The sequence below is a fragment of the Takifugu rubripes genome, chromosome 17, assembly GCF_901000725.2.
Source record: "Takifugu rubripes chromosome 17, fTakRub1.2, whole genome shotgun sequence".
Taxonomy (NCBI): Eukaryota; Metazoa; Chordata; class Actinopteri; order Tetraodontiformes; family Tetraodontidae; genus Takifugu; species Takifugu rubripes.
Genome location: NC_042301.1, coordinates 6,389,554 through 6,408,263, shown reverse-complemented (window position 1 = coordinate 6,408,263; position 18,710 = coordinate 6,389,554). Strand labels below are relative to the sequence as shown.

Sequence of the window (18,710 nt, the reverse complement as noted above, 5' to 3'; positions counted from 1 at the left end):
CATTCTCAATCAATCAATCAATCAATCATTCATTCATTCATTCATTCATTCATTCATTCATTCTCCTACCACTAACACACCAAGTTGACCAGGAAAGTCCAAACAACATTTATTCTTCCTTTTCATTGAAAATGTCTGTGAGAGTGCACAAGTGTGTGAGTGAGTGCATTGGAAATGGATTATGTATCCACAACCATTTCAAACACCCCAAAGGCAACAACATTTAGAATGCAGCAGCAAAGAGCTTATATTATCAATAAGTTTATTAAGTGGTATGTTCTGTTTTTAAAATAATGCAAACATTGCAGATAGACCTGTACAGTTATATGTTCACAGTTTAACATGTTCCCTTTGAATCGCCAATGTTTAGAAAAAATAAAGAGACAGGACGTATTTAGTCACAACATTATAGAAATGCATAATATCAATATTGTGAGAGTATTAAAATCATGCTTGATAAAAACCTTTAACCTTTCAGTCTAATATCTGTCAATTTATAAAATATGAATATATATATGTATATATATATATTACAACTTATATTTGCAGGGATACAAAAATATGTACAAGCAAGGAATATTCAGGCATAAATGAGCTGAGATGCTACATTTGGTGTACATGAACATATATGTGTCTGAGCGTTTGTGTCTTTGCATGTTTCCTGGGAATAAATGAAGGACATTTGTAAAATGTGTGATATAAAACTGACCGGCAGATACATTGTTAGAATTTTTTTTTAAGGCGCAATCAAGGAAGGTGATTAAAAGTGCACATTGGAACACGTACAAAAATGCAATAAACCAAACCTTTTGTTCTCCTGAAGGTGTCAACACATTAAGTTGCATTGCTGAAAAATCCATTATTGCAATTAATTTTAAATTACAAACCCTGATTGGAGAGTTGGAATTAAAGTTCGAGACAAAAAAATTACAACTGAAAATCATTTCTCCGTTTCTAACTATGTATTTTTTTGATAGAAAAGCATCAATGGTGTCAGTCCACAAGACAAGCCGTTCATATAGAAGGTGAGATAAGAAAGAATTTTCATCAAAACTGTAATTGCTTCATCCCTTAATCCAAGTGTTATAATGTTTCTCAACAACTTAATGCCCCTGTGCAGCATCTTTCACATTCTAACTGAAAACTTCACTCCGGTGTTCCCAGAGTTGCCCTTTCTTCAACCCAAATAGCAAAAAGTACACACGATTGAGGAAAGCGAGTATTAGCTACCAGTCCTTTCAAAAGGCACTTCATAATGTGAGCTTGCAGAGGCAGATGAGGTGTATAGTGTTTGTCTGTCTGTCGTGGTATGTGTGGAAAGGTTCTCTAGCACTATGTCACAGAAAGCTGTGCGGCGACACTGTTGGTGTCATGTGATACATTCGTGAAGGTTTCACATTATCTCGGCCTAGCTAGCAAATAATGTTCACGATTGTCTGTGTGTCTCGAAGGTCACAGGCCGATTTGAAGGCAAAGAGAAATGACAACATCTGTTGTTAAACAGAAACACCAGCATGATACATGCAAGTGTGTGTAGCACATTCCTGGACCAGCAGGGTGAACAGCCACAAGAGGGCGCTGCTCTCAAGCCAGCTGAGATCCTGCGACCTCTTCTTTGTTTTCCCTAAGAAAAAAGGTTCCTGTCTTTGACAGTTGCTAAGAGCTCTGATGCAACCATCTTAATTCAACTAATGTGTCACAACAACCTGACGATAAAGCAGAAAAGGTAAAAAGTGATGTTTCAACGGTTACCACGCCGACACCAGCTCAGCTCAGGTGAAAGGGTCAAGAAATGAACCCTGAGGAACAGTCCCCCCCCCCCACCCACTCCCTTTGAGGAGTCCATTACGTAAGGCCAGCTCTTCCAAGTTAAAGTGGTACAGTCCAATGTTGAATGGCGATGAGAGTTTCACACCAGGAGGTGGCGCTTCTTGTGCAGCGCCAGGTGGTCAGAACGGGAGAAGCTGCGCTCACAGTCGGGGCACTGGAACGGTTTGACTCCCGTGTGTTTACGGAAGTGTCTCGTCAGCTCATCTGAACGGGCGAACTTCCAGGTGCAGCCTTCCCACATGCACTTATAAGGTTTCTCACCTGGATGACGGAGGAAAATGTGGAGAGATCTCAAAACTTTTCATCAAGTCAATCAAATGATAAATGACTACTCAGGCTTCACTCATCAACATTAATGAATCCTGTAAAATAATAACGTTTTCTAAGGTAATCCTTTATGAGGCATGTCATGAGGACAAGTGAGATCATCATTGAAATGAGTGTTTCATGAATAAAATTTATTTATTTACTATTTACTTAAGTTGTGAGTATCCTTCTTGTTTAGAAATATAGTAAATTTAGTTTTGAGCATTGTCTTTGTTGTGTGTGGTGTTCTTACCAGTGTGTGTCCTGCGGTGAGCCTTCAGGTGGGAGCTCTTGGTGTACACCTTGTTGCAGCCGGAAAAGTCACATCGGTGGATTCGCCTCTTTTTCAGCGTGTCGGGAGACTCAGCAGGGATGGGATGCTGCGTGCCCGAGTGAACTATTACCGATGGGTTATTGCCCCTTAAAAACAGGAGACAGAAGCAAATTTTAGGCTTGTAACCAGGTGGGGGCGCTGCTGGTCAATAAAATCCACCTGTTGGGGTGAATCACTCAAGATGAAGCTTTCAGGCGCAACAACAACTTCTGCCAGGAAGTCCAAAAAATCCCATCGTACAATAAAAATGTTCTGTGAGTGTGTGTGTGTGTGTGTGTGTGGTGGGGAAATGTATGTGTTGAAATGTAAACAACTCACTTATCAGTTCTGTGTAAACGAATGTGACAACAATCTCCGGTGATCACACACACATGCAGGCAATAACACACATATATACACTATCATATACACATCATACACACTGTTTTTATACTTTTGTACACGATGTGCGTATGTATGTGTGTTTGTGTGTGTGTGTGTGTGTGTGCGCGCGCGCGAGATACCCTAAATGCCCCGACTATTTCAGCCCACATTTCACAACTTTTGAGGAGAAGTAGTGTAACAAACGGACGAGGAGGATGAACGTGACCCCATCAGAAAGAAAATGCTAAGGTGGAGTGCAGCCACAAGCAGGGCTGTGGCAGGAAAACAAGAATGGAAGTGAAGCAAGACGGGACAGTTGATCACAGGAATGTGACGCACCCAACACACCCTTCACTGAATGTGTTCATATGTTGATTATGATGGGGTACAATCTGTGTATTGTGTTTTATGCGTATTAACACAGGCCGTGGCATACACATGTGCACACACACACACACAAACACACACACACAGCTGCTGCTGACCATACAACCCTTGTTGCTACGGCTGCTCCTCTGTGCCTCTCTGGAAAGCTAATCTCTGATAGCTACTGTTGAGCAGGAATGTCATCGGCAAAAACACTTAAAGAGGAGCAGCCGTGCACTAAAGTGCCCAGATATGGATCTGTCTGCGAGCAGCCCGGTGTGGAAAATGAAGCCCGCATTCCCATTCGCTCAGATTCCTCCTGGAATTACAGAGAAACTTAGGAACAAAAAGGGAAAAAACCCATCTCTTCCACCAGGATTCGGAACCATGGATCCTACAGGTTGAGCTTTGGCTGTTGTGACCCATTTAGTACATGAGAGACAGCACATCACGACCATGAAGACAGCCCGTGAGATGCTCCCACCAGGTGAAGGACAAACCTCTGATCATTGTAGCAGCTTCACTTCTGGTAAAATTCGGTGAATCTCAACAATATTCTGGCTGCCGCTTTCATAAAGAGTAAGCAGGGAAGCAGGGAAGCAGGGAAGCAGAAACGAGCGTTGAAGTAGCATTTGCTGCTTCTCTGTAAACATGTGTGTCAGTGAGACACTCACCCATATTCCTGTGGTATTCTGATGACTGATGTTTTCATTTCGTGGCTGCCGCTGATGTCACTGCCGCGCTCGGGGCGTGGTTCTGTTTTGATTGTCTTATGGAGGTCGTGGGCGTCCCCTTGTAGTTCCAAATGCTTTGTAGCGTGAACTGAGACGATATTAAAAAAGAAGGATGAGTATGAGGACCCCCTTACAAAAGAGGGTTTAAAAAAACAGGGATTCAAATTGACAACCTGCATGTTAGCATGGTCACTGTATGCAAGCTATGTTAGATTCTCAGCATGATTTATTAATATTAACTTAAAATATAAACCCCAGGGTTGTGTTAGATGCCAGTACAGCCAGAGAGGAATATAAAGAGGAGGTATTACACCTTCACTGGGTGTTTTTGGCATTTAGCTGTGAAAATTACAAATCTGCTTCTGCTAGAAAAAAGAAACAGCCATAAAAAGGCATGTCGAGGAGAGAGGAAATGAGAAGCATTTCTTGGTTTTCAAAAGAAAAAGGAAAAAACTAAACTAAAACTAAACTAAATCTGATGGGAAGACGGCTGAATGTTGCACAACTTCATGACAGTGTGTATTACTGTGGAACACAAAGTTTAGAAGAATATACAGAGAATTGCTTTAGTTCCTCTCATCGGAGTTAGCAGGAATTCAGGAATTAATCTGATGTGTCCAAATCGCTTCCATTAATTAAACAAATGTGCCTTCACCTTTCCTGTGCTCCCTGTTCCGATGATGGTCGTCGTCACCGCTAACAGGCGGGCTAACCATTATTGGCTGATGGAGATGAAGAGGTGAAGGGTAGAGGACGGACAGAGGGACCATGACCGGTGACACCATCACCCCGGAGCTCTGGATGACCCCTGAGCCCGAGCCAATCAGAGGACCCACCATGGTCGGATATGGAATTGAGGGAGTGGGTGGCGAGAGAGCATGGGAGGGTGAGGACCGCAGCTGGGACTGCAGAGGGGAGCGGCGAGGGGAGGCGTGGCCCGCAGAGCTGTAAGGGGAAGGTGGGGAGCTGCGCGAGGAGGCCGGGGAGGAAGCCGCGGAACAGGGAGGGGAGGAAGAAGAGGAGTTGGAGGAGGAGGAACGCTTGCTGACAGAAAGGTCCACTGGTTCCACCTGGGTGTGTGAGAGGCTGCTGGTGGTGTGGGCGAAGGCCTGCATGTGCGTGGGATGGTAGAGGTGTGCAGGGTGGGAGAATATCACTCCGTACGGCTCCGGGGTTTTCACTAACGAAGAGTAGAAAGACTACGGGAGAGGATGTGGGAGAAGGAAGCAGAAGATGGAGACAAAAGAGGCAAAAGTGAAACATTTCCGCTCTGGTGAATAACAGATTTCTGACATTAAAACAGCTGCAGCCAGCCAAAAATGTTACAGCCTGCTTCATTCGAGAGTGGATAATGGTCACACTGAGCGGTTGTGTAAGTGTGTGTCGTCATTAGCCTGCTGACCGACAGTGTGTATGGCATTGTATGCAAATGTCCACATGTTTGTCCAGGAAGAGCAGGAATGTGGGAACCAGTCTGTCTGGACACGTAGCAGGCGTGTGTGAAGGTGTGTGTGAGCATACAGAATCTGTGTGCCGGTCAGATTTACTGAATGGCATCGTAAACATGTCGGGGCATGACAGGAGCGCACAAACAAGCATGTGTCTTACCGTCTCCATGTCTGTCTTCAGAGGGTAATCATATATCAGCATGGCTGCACAGGCCAGGCTCCTATGGAATCAAACACACACCTTTAGGACACGTATATACACAACCCTCACTTCACACATTCATTTGCATTTATGTTCCAACTTGGAAGCCAAACAAAGTACAAACGCTGCTTTATTTCACTTACTGTTGTTTTGAACCACACAATTACATTGTAATATGCTAATTTAGGCTCCTACACAGGCTTTTATGAGCTGAATGTATCTATATTAGAAAGCAGCTGCTGCACAGAACTTCAGCCTGGACTGAAAACAAGAACCTCATCTGAACAGATTGTCATCAGTGTTTCTGCACGTCTGCAAAGGTTGGTCAAGTTTTAAGAATGTTCTCCTGGCTGGGTGTCACTTCCGTAAAACCAGCTATCAGTCTTCTAAAAATGCTACAGACCAGTTTATGACAGGTCCTTTTCATGAGAATCTAGTTACAGGTGTGAAAACATGCCCAGTATAAACAACTACACATCCACTGGGTCTCACAAGCTAACGCACGAGCACAAAAACACCTATTAAGACCCGTTGAAGAGTCTGTCCGTCAGTCCTGGGGCCTAAATTTAGGACATCTGTATCATCTCAGCTCACTCACACCTGATCACACATTTCAGTTAAAGTTTTAGAATTGATTTTAGTGTAAGATTAGGACGAATAGAAATAGGACCCTGTGTGTGTGTAGCATCAAGGTTACAAGGGCAGTCAAAAACATATTCTAAGGGACGGAGGAGAGGAGACAGAGAGAGAGAGACATGTGGAGACAGAGCGAGACAAACAAGTGAGACAGAGGGAGGTGATTAAAGTCCACAATTTGTAGACAAGCTAGTCTTTAATTATTAACAAATGGACAAAAACAGGTCATCACACCCTAGCGCGTGCGCACACATGCACACACACACACACACACTTGCAGGCACAGAGTCCAGATGGGGGAATGAACCAATAAGACGGCAGTATCCTGGCTTGTGTGTTCAGGAAGGGCGTAAACATGACGTCTGAAGCCTCACCCTAAGCCAATCTCTGACCAGACAAAGCCCACAGTCAGGTGGTGTGTGTGTGTCTGTGTGTGTCTGAGTGTGTGTTCTGTAATCTGGGCTCTATTGTATCATAGTTCAACTACAGGTCAAGAAGTGGTTCTATTGTTGGGAATCGTGCAGGTAGAAAATATGAAGCTCAGATAGAAAGATCATGATCACAAAGCGTCTCCTTCTTAGTTTAACTTATACAATATGGACGTACTTCCCCCTCCAGCTGTTTGAAATGCACCACTTCTGTTTGTACGGTGGCTCCACGCTGTGGAAGTCCCCAATAAACTTTCCTCTAACAGGTTCAAGGCAGAAAGTTCTGGATGGAAACAAATATATGCAAGACACCTTAGTGAATGGTGTCTGCAAGCACGGGGGAAGAAGACAACATGTCCAGACCCACTTTGTCCAGATGATGGACCTAGCCTTTGGACAAACACTGCTTCCAATTTGGAACAGGCTCGACCCAAAATCCTTCTCATCCACAACCAAAAACCCTCATTCAGACAAATGTGATCTTAAAGTTTAGTGCATGTGGAACCAAAAATGATTTAAATTTGATTAGCAGAGCAGAAACAAAGCACTCAGAGACTTCAGGTCATCTCCTCACATATTGTGACTAAGCCAAAACGACCTTATAGGTGTTAAAGGTCACAACTGACACGTATAACATCTAATTGGATTCAGTCAAGCTCAGGCTCAACATCAGGTGGACAAAAATCTGCTTGAGACTGGTTTGTGTAAACGTGGACCAGTCTGGGTGGTGGTGACTGACCAGCGGCAGCAGGTGGACCTCATCGTTCCTTGATATTAACAGCTTGGATGACTTTATTTTGCTCATTTTCTTGTTCTCATACGAATTAAATTGCATTTTGAAGTTCTGGTGAGTAAAACAAAGACGTTAGGATGCCAGGTCTTTATTTTGCCATCGAGGACTTTTTCTCTGACCTCCTCATTTAGAACCAATTTGCCTTAGAACCAATTTGCAACATCTATGCTACATTAACACTGAGGCTAAAATCAGAACCAGAGCTGATTTCACAGCCTCTCACAAAAAAAGAATGTTAACGAGTCCACACAGTTTAATCAAAGTGTCCCTTCCCCAAACACAAGTGCTCCACTTAAACAGCTGAACTTTCACTATGACTGGAATCCAGGTGGCTGATGTGACGGTTGTATAAATGTATAAGCTACAAGGTAAAAGACGCTTTAGTATAAATGCAGCCGCTACGTGGACGGGTGAGGAGGCCGTGTGTGCGTAACATGTGGGTGTTTGTGCATGTCAAGCATGGTCAGCAAATATTGTCCTTCCATGTCAGTAACGCTACTGTGTACTCAACCCCAACCCACTCAGCAAATACTCCACCCGACGCCCCTCCATCATCACTCACCGCCCTTGGAACCTTCATCTCCACCTCGTCTCCACTCATCAGGTCTGTCTTTACTACTGTGTTCATCCCAACCACATGCCACCGTCATACTTCTTTTCGCTCCCTGATATAAAGCAACATGACTGATGTGGAAAATATTGTGGCTCGGAATCCTTGGCTACTAAATCAACCACACACACATACACACCAAATTTCTGCAAGCTCGACAGAATGCACATGCTAAATCACTGAAGTACTAAATTATTACAGATACGCACATACAGGCTGATGGTGATGAGATCACCAGAGAGACCAGAAACCTCCAGACAACAGCCCTGTCCAAGAACATGCCACAACACACACACACACACACGCACACACACACACAGAATCTGTTTCTTTTGTCTTCCCTAAACCCATTTTCCACCTCGTATTAGTTGTCATTTTGATCCCAGTTAAATGAGTCAATATTCAACATTTATCCTTTAGTGTTGACTTACATCTTGTTACCCACTGGAGATGCTGGTCATTTCCAATTTAACAGCCCAAACTGGGTGACTCAACAAGGTGGAGATTTAACTTTCCAGCCTCCGACTTTTCCTTTTCCTGAGCTCACCTCCGCCTTAACTTGCTCTGCTCCTTCCGCTTCCCTTCATTCTCACAAACCTACCCTCTGCTGTACCCCCTGCTCTGTAATTTCAAACCCTTACCTCACTTCCTGCTCCCAGTTCCCCTAATCATGCCTCAGACTGGGATCCTGACTTCAGGACTCCTGCTGCTGAAGCCCCTAACCCCTTATTTTGGCTTCCCACTCCTTCATCTGGACTATTTGCAGCCACACACACACACACACACACACACACTCACACACACACAGATACACACACTCGCAGACCCCCTCTCGGCTCCTCTCCAGCTGAATGTCGGGTTCCAGACCTCGGAGGGGGGAGCCAGAGGGGGCCCGTGAGCAGGGGGACGGAAACTGTATCCATCATCGACCAAACACACATTTAAAGACACACCGGAGCTGACATAACCTTAAACACAAGTGCACGCACCTGGGGCCGTGCTCGTCTGAGAGAGAAGTTTTGAGGCTTTCCAGAGAACCGAGGACAGAAGGATGGGGGAAGCTGCCAGGGAGAGAAAGAGAGAAGCGGAAGCACTCAGAGTTTAGTCTGACTGTTATTATTTCCACACTGCGTGATGGGTCGAGGGCAGTGAAGAAAAGGAGGAGGTGGAGAACCAGAGTGAAGCCAAATGTGTGTTGGAGGGGGGCTGTAGGGGGCCTGCGGTTTCCTGTCTGACCCCCCATTGTACCTCCCTACCCAAAGAAGAGAGGAATGAGAGGGGAATAAAAGAGAATGGGGAAAGAAAAACAGCCTTGTTGTCCAAACTATGTCAAAATGGAAGCGAGTGGAGACAGAAATGGGGAAGGAAATCAGGCGGTTTTGACCAAAGAACGACAAACCTTCAATGAACCTCAAACATGGGGAGGGGGCTTACTGTAAGAAAGAGCCACACGGTGGCTCAATCCAGCGGTTTCAAAGCAACAGACTCCACAAGTGTGTACGTGTGTGTGTGTGTGTGCGCATCCGCATTTTGGCACGCATGTGAAGTTGTGTAACGGGTTACAGCTTTTAACATTTACTGTCTGTGGACCGCAGTGTCCTTATTTCCTCCACTCCTAATAGAGACTCTTCAGCATCCAGGAGCTTAATGTTTAGCCTTAATGTTCCCGAGGACGTGCCCTTTGAGCAACACATCTGTGTGCATGTGTGTGTGTGTACATACTCTTGCGCATTTTGTTCCAGCAGATAACATCAGCGTGTTGATTCAGGGGAAAAAAAGGGCGTAGAGGTGGGTGGAGTGTTAGGTGTGTGTGTGTTTATGTGTGTGTGTGTGACAAACAATTAAGAAAGAGGTCAACTTGCTGTTTTTTCCTCTTAAAACTGCCTGAGAGAGGAGTGCAGAAAGAGAGAGAAAGAGGCTGCCCTCATTCCACCCATCCACCCCCCACATCCACATCTCCTCCCATCTTTCTCTCACTCCAGGCTCTAAACAGGATAAGAGCTTCATATGCCAAGTGGAATGTGTGACGCAAGCCTGAGCCTTCATACAAAGCACAGGAAACAAGGAGAGACGGAGAAACACTCACAGACAAAAATGTGAGGGGACACAGTCCAACAAAGTACCAAAAGTTTCTCCTGTCAATAATTGTGCACACACACACCTGTTAGCACTGACAACATTCAGCAACACTCTCACCTACAGACACACATACACACACACCCTTCAGCATCATCATTAATCTGTCTTTGACCTACAGACGAGAAACTTTTACTATTTAGTGTTTAGAGTAAAAACCTAATCAAAACCAACAGAAAGTCTGTCTTTTATTTCATTGTTTTGCTTGAGATATCAGACTCAGAATTTGGACACAATAAGACACGTTAGACAATAAACCTTTAAATCCCATTTGACATTATGCTGACGTCAGATGTCACAGATGTACAGATGAACTAATCAATAAGCAACTATCAGGTTGAGCCTGTGTAATTTATCATTTTAATTTAATAGAAGGACTTTCTACAGAAAGGCCTTAAAGCTATAAATAGCTCTATTGTCCTACTTTGGGGTTAGTCATCGGACATCACCAGATAGTCCCTTCTCTCTTATAGAATCTTTATGTTCATTGTAATTGCCTGTCTTGTCACAGAAAAAGTATGAATTAATATTATATTCTTAAAAAATAAATCACAGTCGTTACCGCTAATTAATGAGGCACAAAGCGTGGCTGTCATTTAGAATAGCCACAGTTCTGTTCCGGACTAAAGTGGAGGTTAACAGAGCAGCTTTACCACACGTTGCCTTTCAAAACACCACAATTACACAATTACTCGCCCGCCGAACATGCGACAGTACCCGGGTGACTGCCCGGATATCTCCGCCGGCATCGAAGACTCACTTGTCGGATGATAATCCCGGGGGAGAGACGCTGCTTTCACGGCTCGGTAGCGCCACTTCACACACCAACTCCACAGAAAAGGTGACGCAGGCGAAGAGCAGCTCTGTGTTATGTCGCTGACATGTGAATAAACCACCGCGAAGAGCTGCTCCAAAAAACTTCCCTAAGTTACGAAACTCTCTCCGTCAGCGAGTGTGTGCGTGCGTGTGTGTGTGTGTGTGTGTCCCGTTTTGTTGCTGTCACATGATCTCCTGTCTGTCTCTTCCACGGGGTCGTGGCGCTGGGCGGCGCCGGGTCGTGGCGCTGGGCGGCGCCGGGTCGTGACGAGGGCGGGGTTGTCCAACACGCGCTCGCTTGTGCGCGAGTGTTTCCGGATGTGCTTTTCGGTTTCAATTCCACAAGATAAGCAGATAATTTCTGAGCGAATGCTGAAGTTAAAGGATAGTGATCAAGGTCAAATTAAAAATCAGACTTTGTGCAGAGATGTTAAGTTAATGATTAAGTAAAATTTTACATTTGACTGTACACATGAAAATAAAATAAATCGATGTCAGTCCCTTTGTTTATTTTTGTATTGATTCGATTTCTTGGCAGAATTCGACGAACCAAACATGAAGTTGAATATATGCATTGAGACTAAATTGATAATAGACAGAGGTACACATTGGTTAAAGCTGGTGGTCATTTAAATGAATTGATTAAATTAAATTTTTGTTCCACAAAGATTATTGCATTGCACATAAACCTTTAATATCTACCTGCCTAGGTCTGCCCTCTGAAGAGATGTGTGATTTTTTTCTTCCAGTTCTAAGAGAATCTTTGATCAACTAAAATAATAATGAAAAGGTTTGGTGGAGTCTGTCAAGTTCCACTATGTAACTTTTGTCATGAATAAGCATTATGTAGATGAAAGTACATGGAAATTTAAAGCTGTACAAAGAGGACAAATTCAATCTTAAAGAAATGTGAAACATAAATCTGTATAAATCTAGAATTATTAAAGACAACTACTGGAAGAGGTTCCAGCTTAGATGGCCGAGAGGGACAGATGTTTGGACAACTGTTTAAAGCTGACATTGCTTCCTAAGAGCAAAAACTGACTGTTGAAGCAGCAACAATACAAAAATCCTCAACCTGCTTCTTATTTTGTCCATGAAAGCAACTGGAGATGTCATCAGTAACTATATGCCCTGCCCTGTGTTATATTCTCAAATTAAGGATACTGAGTTGCAAAGCCAAAACAAGACTCAGTATAATATTGTGCCAGCTGATATATATATAAATGTAATTTAATGTAAAATGATGCAACTGAATGATTCTGAATGGCCATAATATAATGTAATTAATACATTTTTCTGTACACACAGTCACAGTTGTGTGTGGCAGTAAGTGCGACCAAAATTACTTTTATGGAATGGAGCAAAGACTAAACTAGTTGAGAAATGTTTTTTTACTTAACATTAAATAATTTGCTTATTTCTGACTGGCCAAAGGAGAGCCTTAAATTTAAAGCTGCCAATCAGAGAATACAACCATTATGCAGATGTCTTTTGTATATCAACACCTGTATATGAACTTTTCATTTTAATTATATTTTTGTTTATGAATTCAAGAGTGAATTACAGTACTGGATAATCATCCAGTTTATAAAAGACAGAATTTTGGAAAGCCCATTTTTTTTGCCTTGTTTCTCTTGGCTATTTTCATGCCTCTCGGAGCATTTGCAGAGAACTGCCCCATCATGCATTATCACCACAGTACTTGTTAAAATAACTGCCTCCACCTACTTCTACCTCATAAAATCTTTCATTTCGACGCTTCAAATTGAATTGCAGTTTGCTGCCAAGCTGTAACACAGCCAAATGTTAAATGAGCGTGTTTTACCTGTGAAGCAGACAAAGGGTGTTTTTCCTAGTAAGTGACATCAGGATTTCTGATGAGCTTGTTACTCAACCTGTTCCTCTGTAAATATGATCTCGGAATGATTATGTCTTCCATGTCAACACTTTCTGTTTTTACTTTCACTTTATCATGTTTGATCATTTAATTCATTGGGGTTTTTTGCCCCTTGCAAACATGTAAGTATAAATGTAAGGAAATATAAAACTGTATTTTTTTATTTTAGTTTTATGTGCAATTGTGACATTTCACAGAGCTTCCCCATTTTTCCAAGGAAACGCTAGCTGGCTCTGCCAGTGCTTGTCCACTGATCACAAGAAGACTGGAAAGAATGACAAACCTACAGAAACAGTAACACCCCAATGGGTTTTCGCAGTGCTGTCAACAGCCTCAGTGTCAAAGATAATAAACGGGCATTTAATTGCAACATTGATAATAACTTCTGATAAATAAAGTGCAGCAATGATGAAACAGTAATGTGTGAGCCTACACCTTGACCCCTGAACAACCTTCAACCTCATCTAAATAATACAGCAAAGAATATTTGTTTGTTGCATTCTGCCATTCATTATATACAACCAACATTTTATCCTTTTAATTTCATTTGTTCAAGGTGCAGCTTGAACACAGAGAGGAGGTTCATTGACACGGGGAGGAGACGTCAGACATTAAACATCTTTCCTCCTGAAAGTCATTAAATACATACCAACACACACAGACAGCCCTGCCGGCTACACTGCCTTTCATATGATGAAGTGCCACATGTGTACCTCATATCTACATCTCTATACATACTGTATATATTGTGCAGGAGGACTGTTTGCTCTGTTCAGTGCTGACAGGCATCATTAAAAAAACAACAACAAGCATATCTCAACTATTACAGCTGCAGAACCTCAAAGTTCAGACAGCAGCGAATTTGTCGTTCATCCACAGAATGTTGGGGGTCCAGTTTTCTTGAAGTTTTTTGCTGATTTCAGACCAGTTTCAGATATTAAAAAATTATCTTGTGCTGGTGCATCTTAGTGCCTGATGTCAGCTTTCTGCTCCTGCTGTAGTTACACAAGTAGATGAGGCCTGAGACAGCATTTAGTTTGTGCCAGGTTTCTGTTGAAATTAAATGAAACCTTTGCAACCACGAGGAACCATGGCAAATATGTTTATACCCAGGCAATGCCAGCACTTCCTTGTTCTGAGTAATAACTGTTTCCTGGTTATTTAACGTCTCACAGATGATAGGAACTAAAGTTAGTGGAGAGTCTAATCTAACTCTTATCAGTTATTAGATTGGATCCCAAAGAAGCGCAATAGGGATGATAAAAAAAAGGTTCTGCATATTGCAACAATATTTGATTTTATTGGAAATAATTATCAAATCAAAAACAGAGAGCTTCAAACAAAAGGTACAAAATCACAAACGATGAACAAACTCCTACGAAATGTAAGTTTTAGTCATTTAGAATTAGTTGTAGTCATTAATGTCACCATTCTCCTGTTAATGTGATAAGAAATAACTATTTTTAATAAAGGTTTTGTGTTGGCTGCTGGGTGTTCAGGGTGTGATGTGCCAGCAGACAGTTGGCAGCCGTAATTACAGACTCCAGCAGACAACCGGAGCCAATGTAAAAAAAAAAATTGATTAATAAAATAAAGTTCAACATATTTAATATTTCCAAAATAATCTTCTACTTCTGTGCCTCCTTTAGATTTTGTACTGAAGCCTATAAAGTCAACAGGGTTGATGGTTGTCGTGTTTGGCCGGTCAGGAAGGTGAATAAATACTTGAATAGTCAAGTCTGCCTAAGATTTATATCATCTAGTTATTAGTGTAGAAACTGCTGACTATCGACACTAGAACCAATCCTAACTCACTATTCCAAAATTACTGACACTGATCTTGGCAGTGTATCCTCAACACTGTTATCTGTGACATCAGCAAAGGAATTCTGGCTACGACGTGATAAAGCACATGGTTGATACAGAGAGTCTCCAGGGGCCAGTGATCCTACAAGGGTCTAAAATTTAGGTGTTTCCTTTGATGACTGATGTCCATCAACCGATCAGTCCTAATAATTTCTTCTCAGTCTTTGCTTGAGGCCACGGGGTGTTTTTCTTCTGTTCATGTCATCTTCCTGGAAGGTTTTAATAAGAGATGATCTTGTTGCTCTGTGAAACTACACAAGAAAACGCTTTAAAACACAACAAAAAACCATCAGACCTGGTTTATGAGTGTAGCGGTACGTCATCTCCCTACTGCCAGTACGGCCTTTTAACACAACACAAGATGAACTTGACCCCAGTGACCTCTGTGCCTACATGAGATTAAGGTACTCTGATTACGCAGCCGGTGGGACAGCTGGAGGCAGCAGCTGCAGCCCTGACAGGAGCAGATTTATTACAACGGTACCGGATCACTCTACTGGTTCCCATTACACCACAGAACTACCTTCAAAGTTCTGTTTATGGTCTATAAAACAACACTTTGTCCTCTCAGTAAATGTCTGAAGTGTTTGCTGGCTCGGACCCCACCGGGTCCCCGGGGTCATCAGGTGGAGGTCTCTCACTGTTTGAGAGTTATTGTGCATCTGAAGGGGCTTTATGTGCCGTCCTCCTTGACAACCGTGTCCATGTTGAAATGAACTCAGAAGCTGAGTTGAGACTGATCAGGTCTGAAGGAGGTTTGTGAGAGAGGCGGAATAACGGCCAAATTCATGACACAAATACTGATTCTTGTACAAGGAGGGTGGAGCAGAGCAGTTAAAAAGGTCTCTAGAAAGATACTCTGTGTTTATGAGTGTGTGTGTGTGTGTGTGTGTGTGTTGGGTGGGGGCTTTGTGAATTGTCTCCCCACCCTGCAGGGAGTAGTGCTTCCTCTCCAAGCTTCAGAAATAACCAACAGACTGCGTTATTGTTCCTCAAACCCTGCTTGATGTCTCCATCTCTGTAAGGCCCTCACACACTGATGGAGGGAGGGAGAGGGGGGAGGGGGAGAATGAAAAAGAGGGGGGCAGACAGAGGGAGAAAGAGAGAGGGGGAGAGAGATCTCCTTTTACACATCTGAATAACTGACAAGTGGCGTCTTGGTTACACCCTTGTATCTGGGGGGGGCAGTTGTGTGCTGACAGGACAGCGGTGGTCACACCCAAACTGTGGCGCCTGTTCCTGGACATAAAACAGAATACACACACACACACATATACACACACACACACACACACACACACACACACACACACACACACACACACACACGACGTGAAGGCCTCTCAGTTTCCCTGTTGCCTCCACTGGGCTCGGCCTGCTGTTCCAGTCTGTGACTCAGCAGGACGACAACAATCAGCCTCTTTCGTAACCTACTTCGTTCACAGTGAGGTCACCTACATCCTCAACAACAAGATCCAGCCGTCACCATAAAGATTGATTAGTTTCAGCCCTGCAGTTTTGTTAAATACAGTCAAAAGTAAAATATTTCTAATGTTGGAACTAATTATATATGTTTTAGTCATGTTGTCAGAATAAACTGGGTTCTTGTTTTTGTACCTTTGATTTGAAGAAATAATCAAAATATTACACTTAAGGAAGTAATTACAGTTGGTAGTAACTTCCTTCCAAGATAATTAATAAATTCTTTAACAACTCTTCCCTCTGTTTTATGCTAATATCGTAGCATTTGGTGACGTTTCATGCCTTTGTTGCTGCCTCATCTTTTAACCTTCATTATCAGCAGTATAATAAAAGAAAGAACTGAGAGATGAGACGGAAAATTCAAATTAAATATAAATAATGTGTAATCTCCTGTGTAAATCTCCTCTTTATTCCACTCATTTTGAAGTTGCCCGCTGAATTCAGACAGTGATTGTGACATTCTTATCATCCCATAAGTTGCATGTCAGGTTTTGCTTGTCAGAAGAAAAAGAAAATATGAACCATCGACTCATTGAACAGCACCTGAAACTTACAAAAACAAATTTAAAAAGATCATTTTTCATTCTGGCACTTGATATTAACATGATAGAAAGTTATGAACAGAATATCCTCAATCATTTTGTTTCTAATGAGAATTCTAAAGGCCACAGAAGGATATCAAAGTGATTTGAGTTCAGTATTCAGTGCTTTTAACAGGAGAATCAACCTGTTTAAGAAAGTAGAGCATCAGGCCTCAAGTCTATTGTAGCATAAGAGCAACAGCCCAGTGTGATAGAGTTGATGTAATGGTTCCCGTATCTGTGAATTACCTCAGTTTAAAAGCTTCTGATCAAGGCTCAGTGCTGCTTTATGAGCTGTTACTGAGACCTTTTCAAGTGAGTTGGGCCTCCTTCAGCACCAGTAATGATTAAACTAAATAAATTTAGCTCTTGACAACATTCACAGTGAGCAGCAGCTAGAGTCTGCTGCCTCCATCCCTCTGAGTGTCCAACCCTGCCAGGATGAAAATTCCCACCTAATATGAAAAGACTTCCTGTGGCCACGAGGTCCTTTCCTGGAGCATCTGGTCACCTTCAGGTCATGGGAGAAGGGACTGTCTAATCCTTTATTAATGATACAACACTAAATATTGACAATTCCTTGAGAAAATATGGGAGATACCACAAAGAGGTGAGGGGGTGCTGCTGCATGTTGTTTTTTACTTTTAGGAAGACGAGTTATAACATCTAAAAAAAAATAATTAACTGTTCCCCAAAGGGTGATGTGCACCACTGCCAGAGGGCTCTTAACTTTTAAAACATAACTTGTGGTTGTAATAAGCTGCATGTGCAAACAACTACAATGAGTTGGGCTTGTTTGCTCAGTTTTTTTTTTTTTAAACAATGAGCATCTCTGATTTGTATGAAATCTGAAATTTGTATGGAGGTTTTAGTCAAATTTTTCATTGAACATCCCTTTAAAATACTAAATAACCCATTGCAACAGTGACAAATGATACCACCAGTAAGATACAACCACAAGAAAGAACCTTCACAACATGAAGTTGGGTAAAAAAAAAAAAAACCCTAGAAAAGTTTGCTCTCCACACAATTTTTCAGATTAAGAAGACACATCTGCAAAAGTAGAAAAGCAGTTTCGCTTCCAAAACCTGTTACTTCAACCTGAGGTGGCTTTTTTCTACTTTCAGATAAAGAAGACACATCTGAAGATAGGAAAGACCCTGAAAACAAGCTAACTCTCTGGGGACCAAACAGAGGATCTGCAGATGCATTTTATAGAAATTACAGTTACATTTACAGTCTTAGTGAAACCTGTAACTTGATCTGAACATACCTGCAAAATGAAAGGAATTTACAGCAGCTGTAAATGACACGTTGAGAAACGGAGTGTTTGATATATCGTATCAGTCATTGTTTTGGAAGCGAAACTGCTTTTCTACTTTCGACAGCGCGTCAGTGATGGAACAGAAGCAGAAAAACGCCCTGAACTGGAACACCACACCTTAACTAAACCCATTTATGCTGCAAAAGCCAGCAGGCCTCAGTGAGGCGGCTTCAGCCGTCTCCAGGGTGTGTCCACGATTTGAAGCACTTTTGTTTACCTTGTTGATCAGTATCAGCAGAGGCGTGTCCGTGCGGTGAGCGTGCACAGAACACGACTCCTTTTGTTGCCGCTTCTTCAAAACTCCATCCAGCCCGATTGTTTGGTTTGGATTAAGAGCTGAGCTGCACCATTAAAAGAGAATCATACCTGCAAGCGTTTGCGGTCTAATTAGGGTGAACAATTCATACCTGTGACTTTTTTCTTTGATCCATGAAAGGATAGTCTTGTTTTTGTTTTAATGTGCGGAACAAAAGAGCCACATTTCCCCAGAAGGGAATCAGTAGGCCTGAACTATTTTCAGAGTTTTACCACACTGACTTTCTTGTGGACAATCAA

General features: G+C 42.5%; 1 protein-coding gene across 2 annotated transcripts; it reads right to left on the bottom strand.

Annotated features, from left to right (window-relative positions):
• Positions 1-245: 245 nt before the first annotated feature.
• On the bottom strand, positions 246-11,207 carry klf3 (Kruppel like factor 3 (basic)). 2 transcript variants are annotated; one of them, XM_029850879.1, is made up of 7 exons: positions 10,947-11,207; positions 9,040-9,111; positions 5,542-5,602; positions 4,589-5,132; positions 3,874-4,021; positions 2,390-2,556; positions 246-2,091 (listed from the first exon to the last, which is right to left on the bottom strand). In XM_029850879.1, the coding sequence occupies exons 3-7, from the start codon at positions 5,581-5,583 to the stop codon at positions 1,910-1,912; spliced, it is 1,083 nt and encodes a 360-aa protein (XP_029706739.1). In that variant the 5' UTR covers positions 5,584-5,602; positions 9,040-9,111; positions 10,947-11,207; the 3' UTR covers positions 246-1,909. The 2 variants fall into 2 exon arrangements, with proteins under 2 accessions (XP_029706739.1, XP_011617680.1); XM_011619378.2 differs by lacking the exon at positions 9,040-9,111 and having other exon boundaries at positions 10,947-11,206.
• Positions 11,208-18,710: the final 7,503 nt, after the last annotated feature.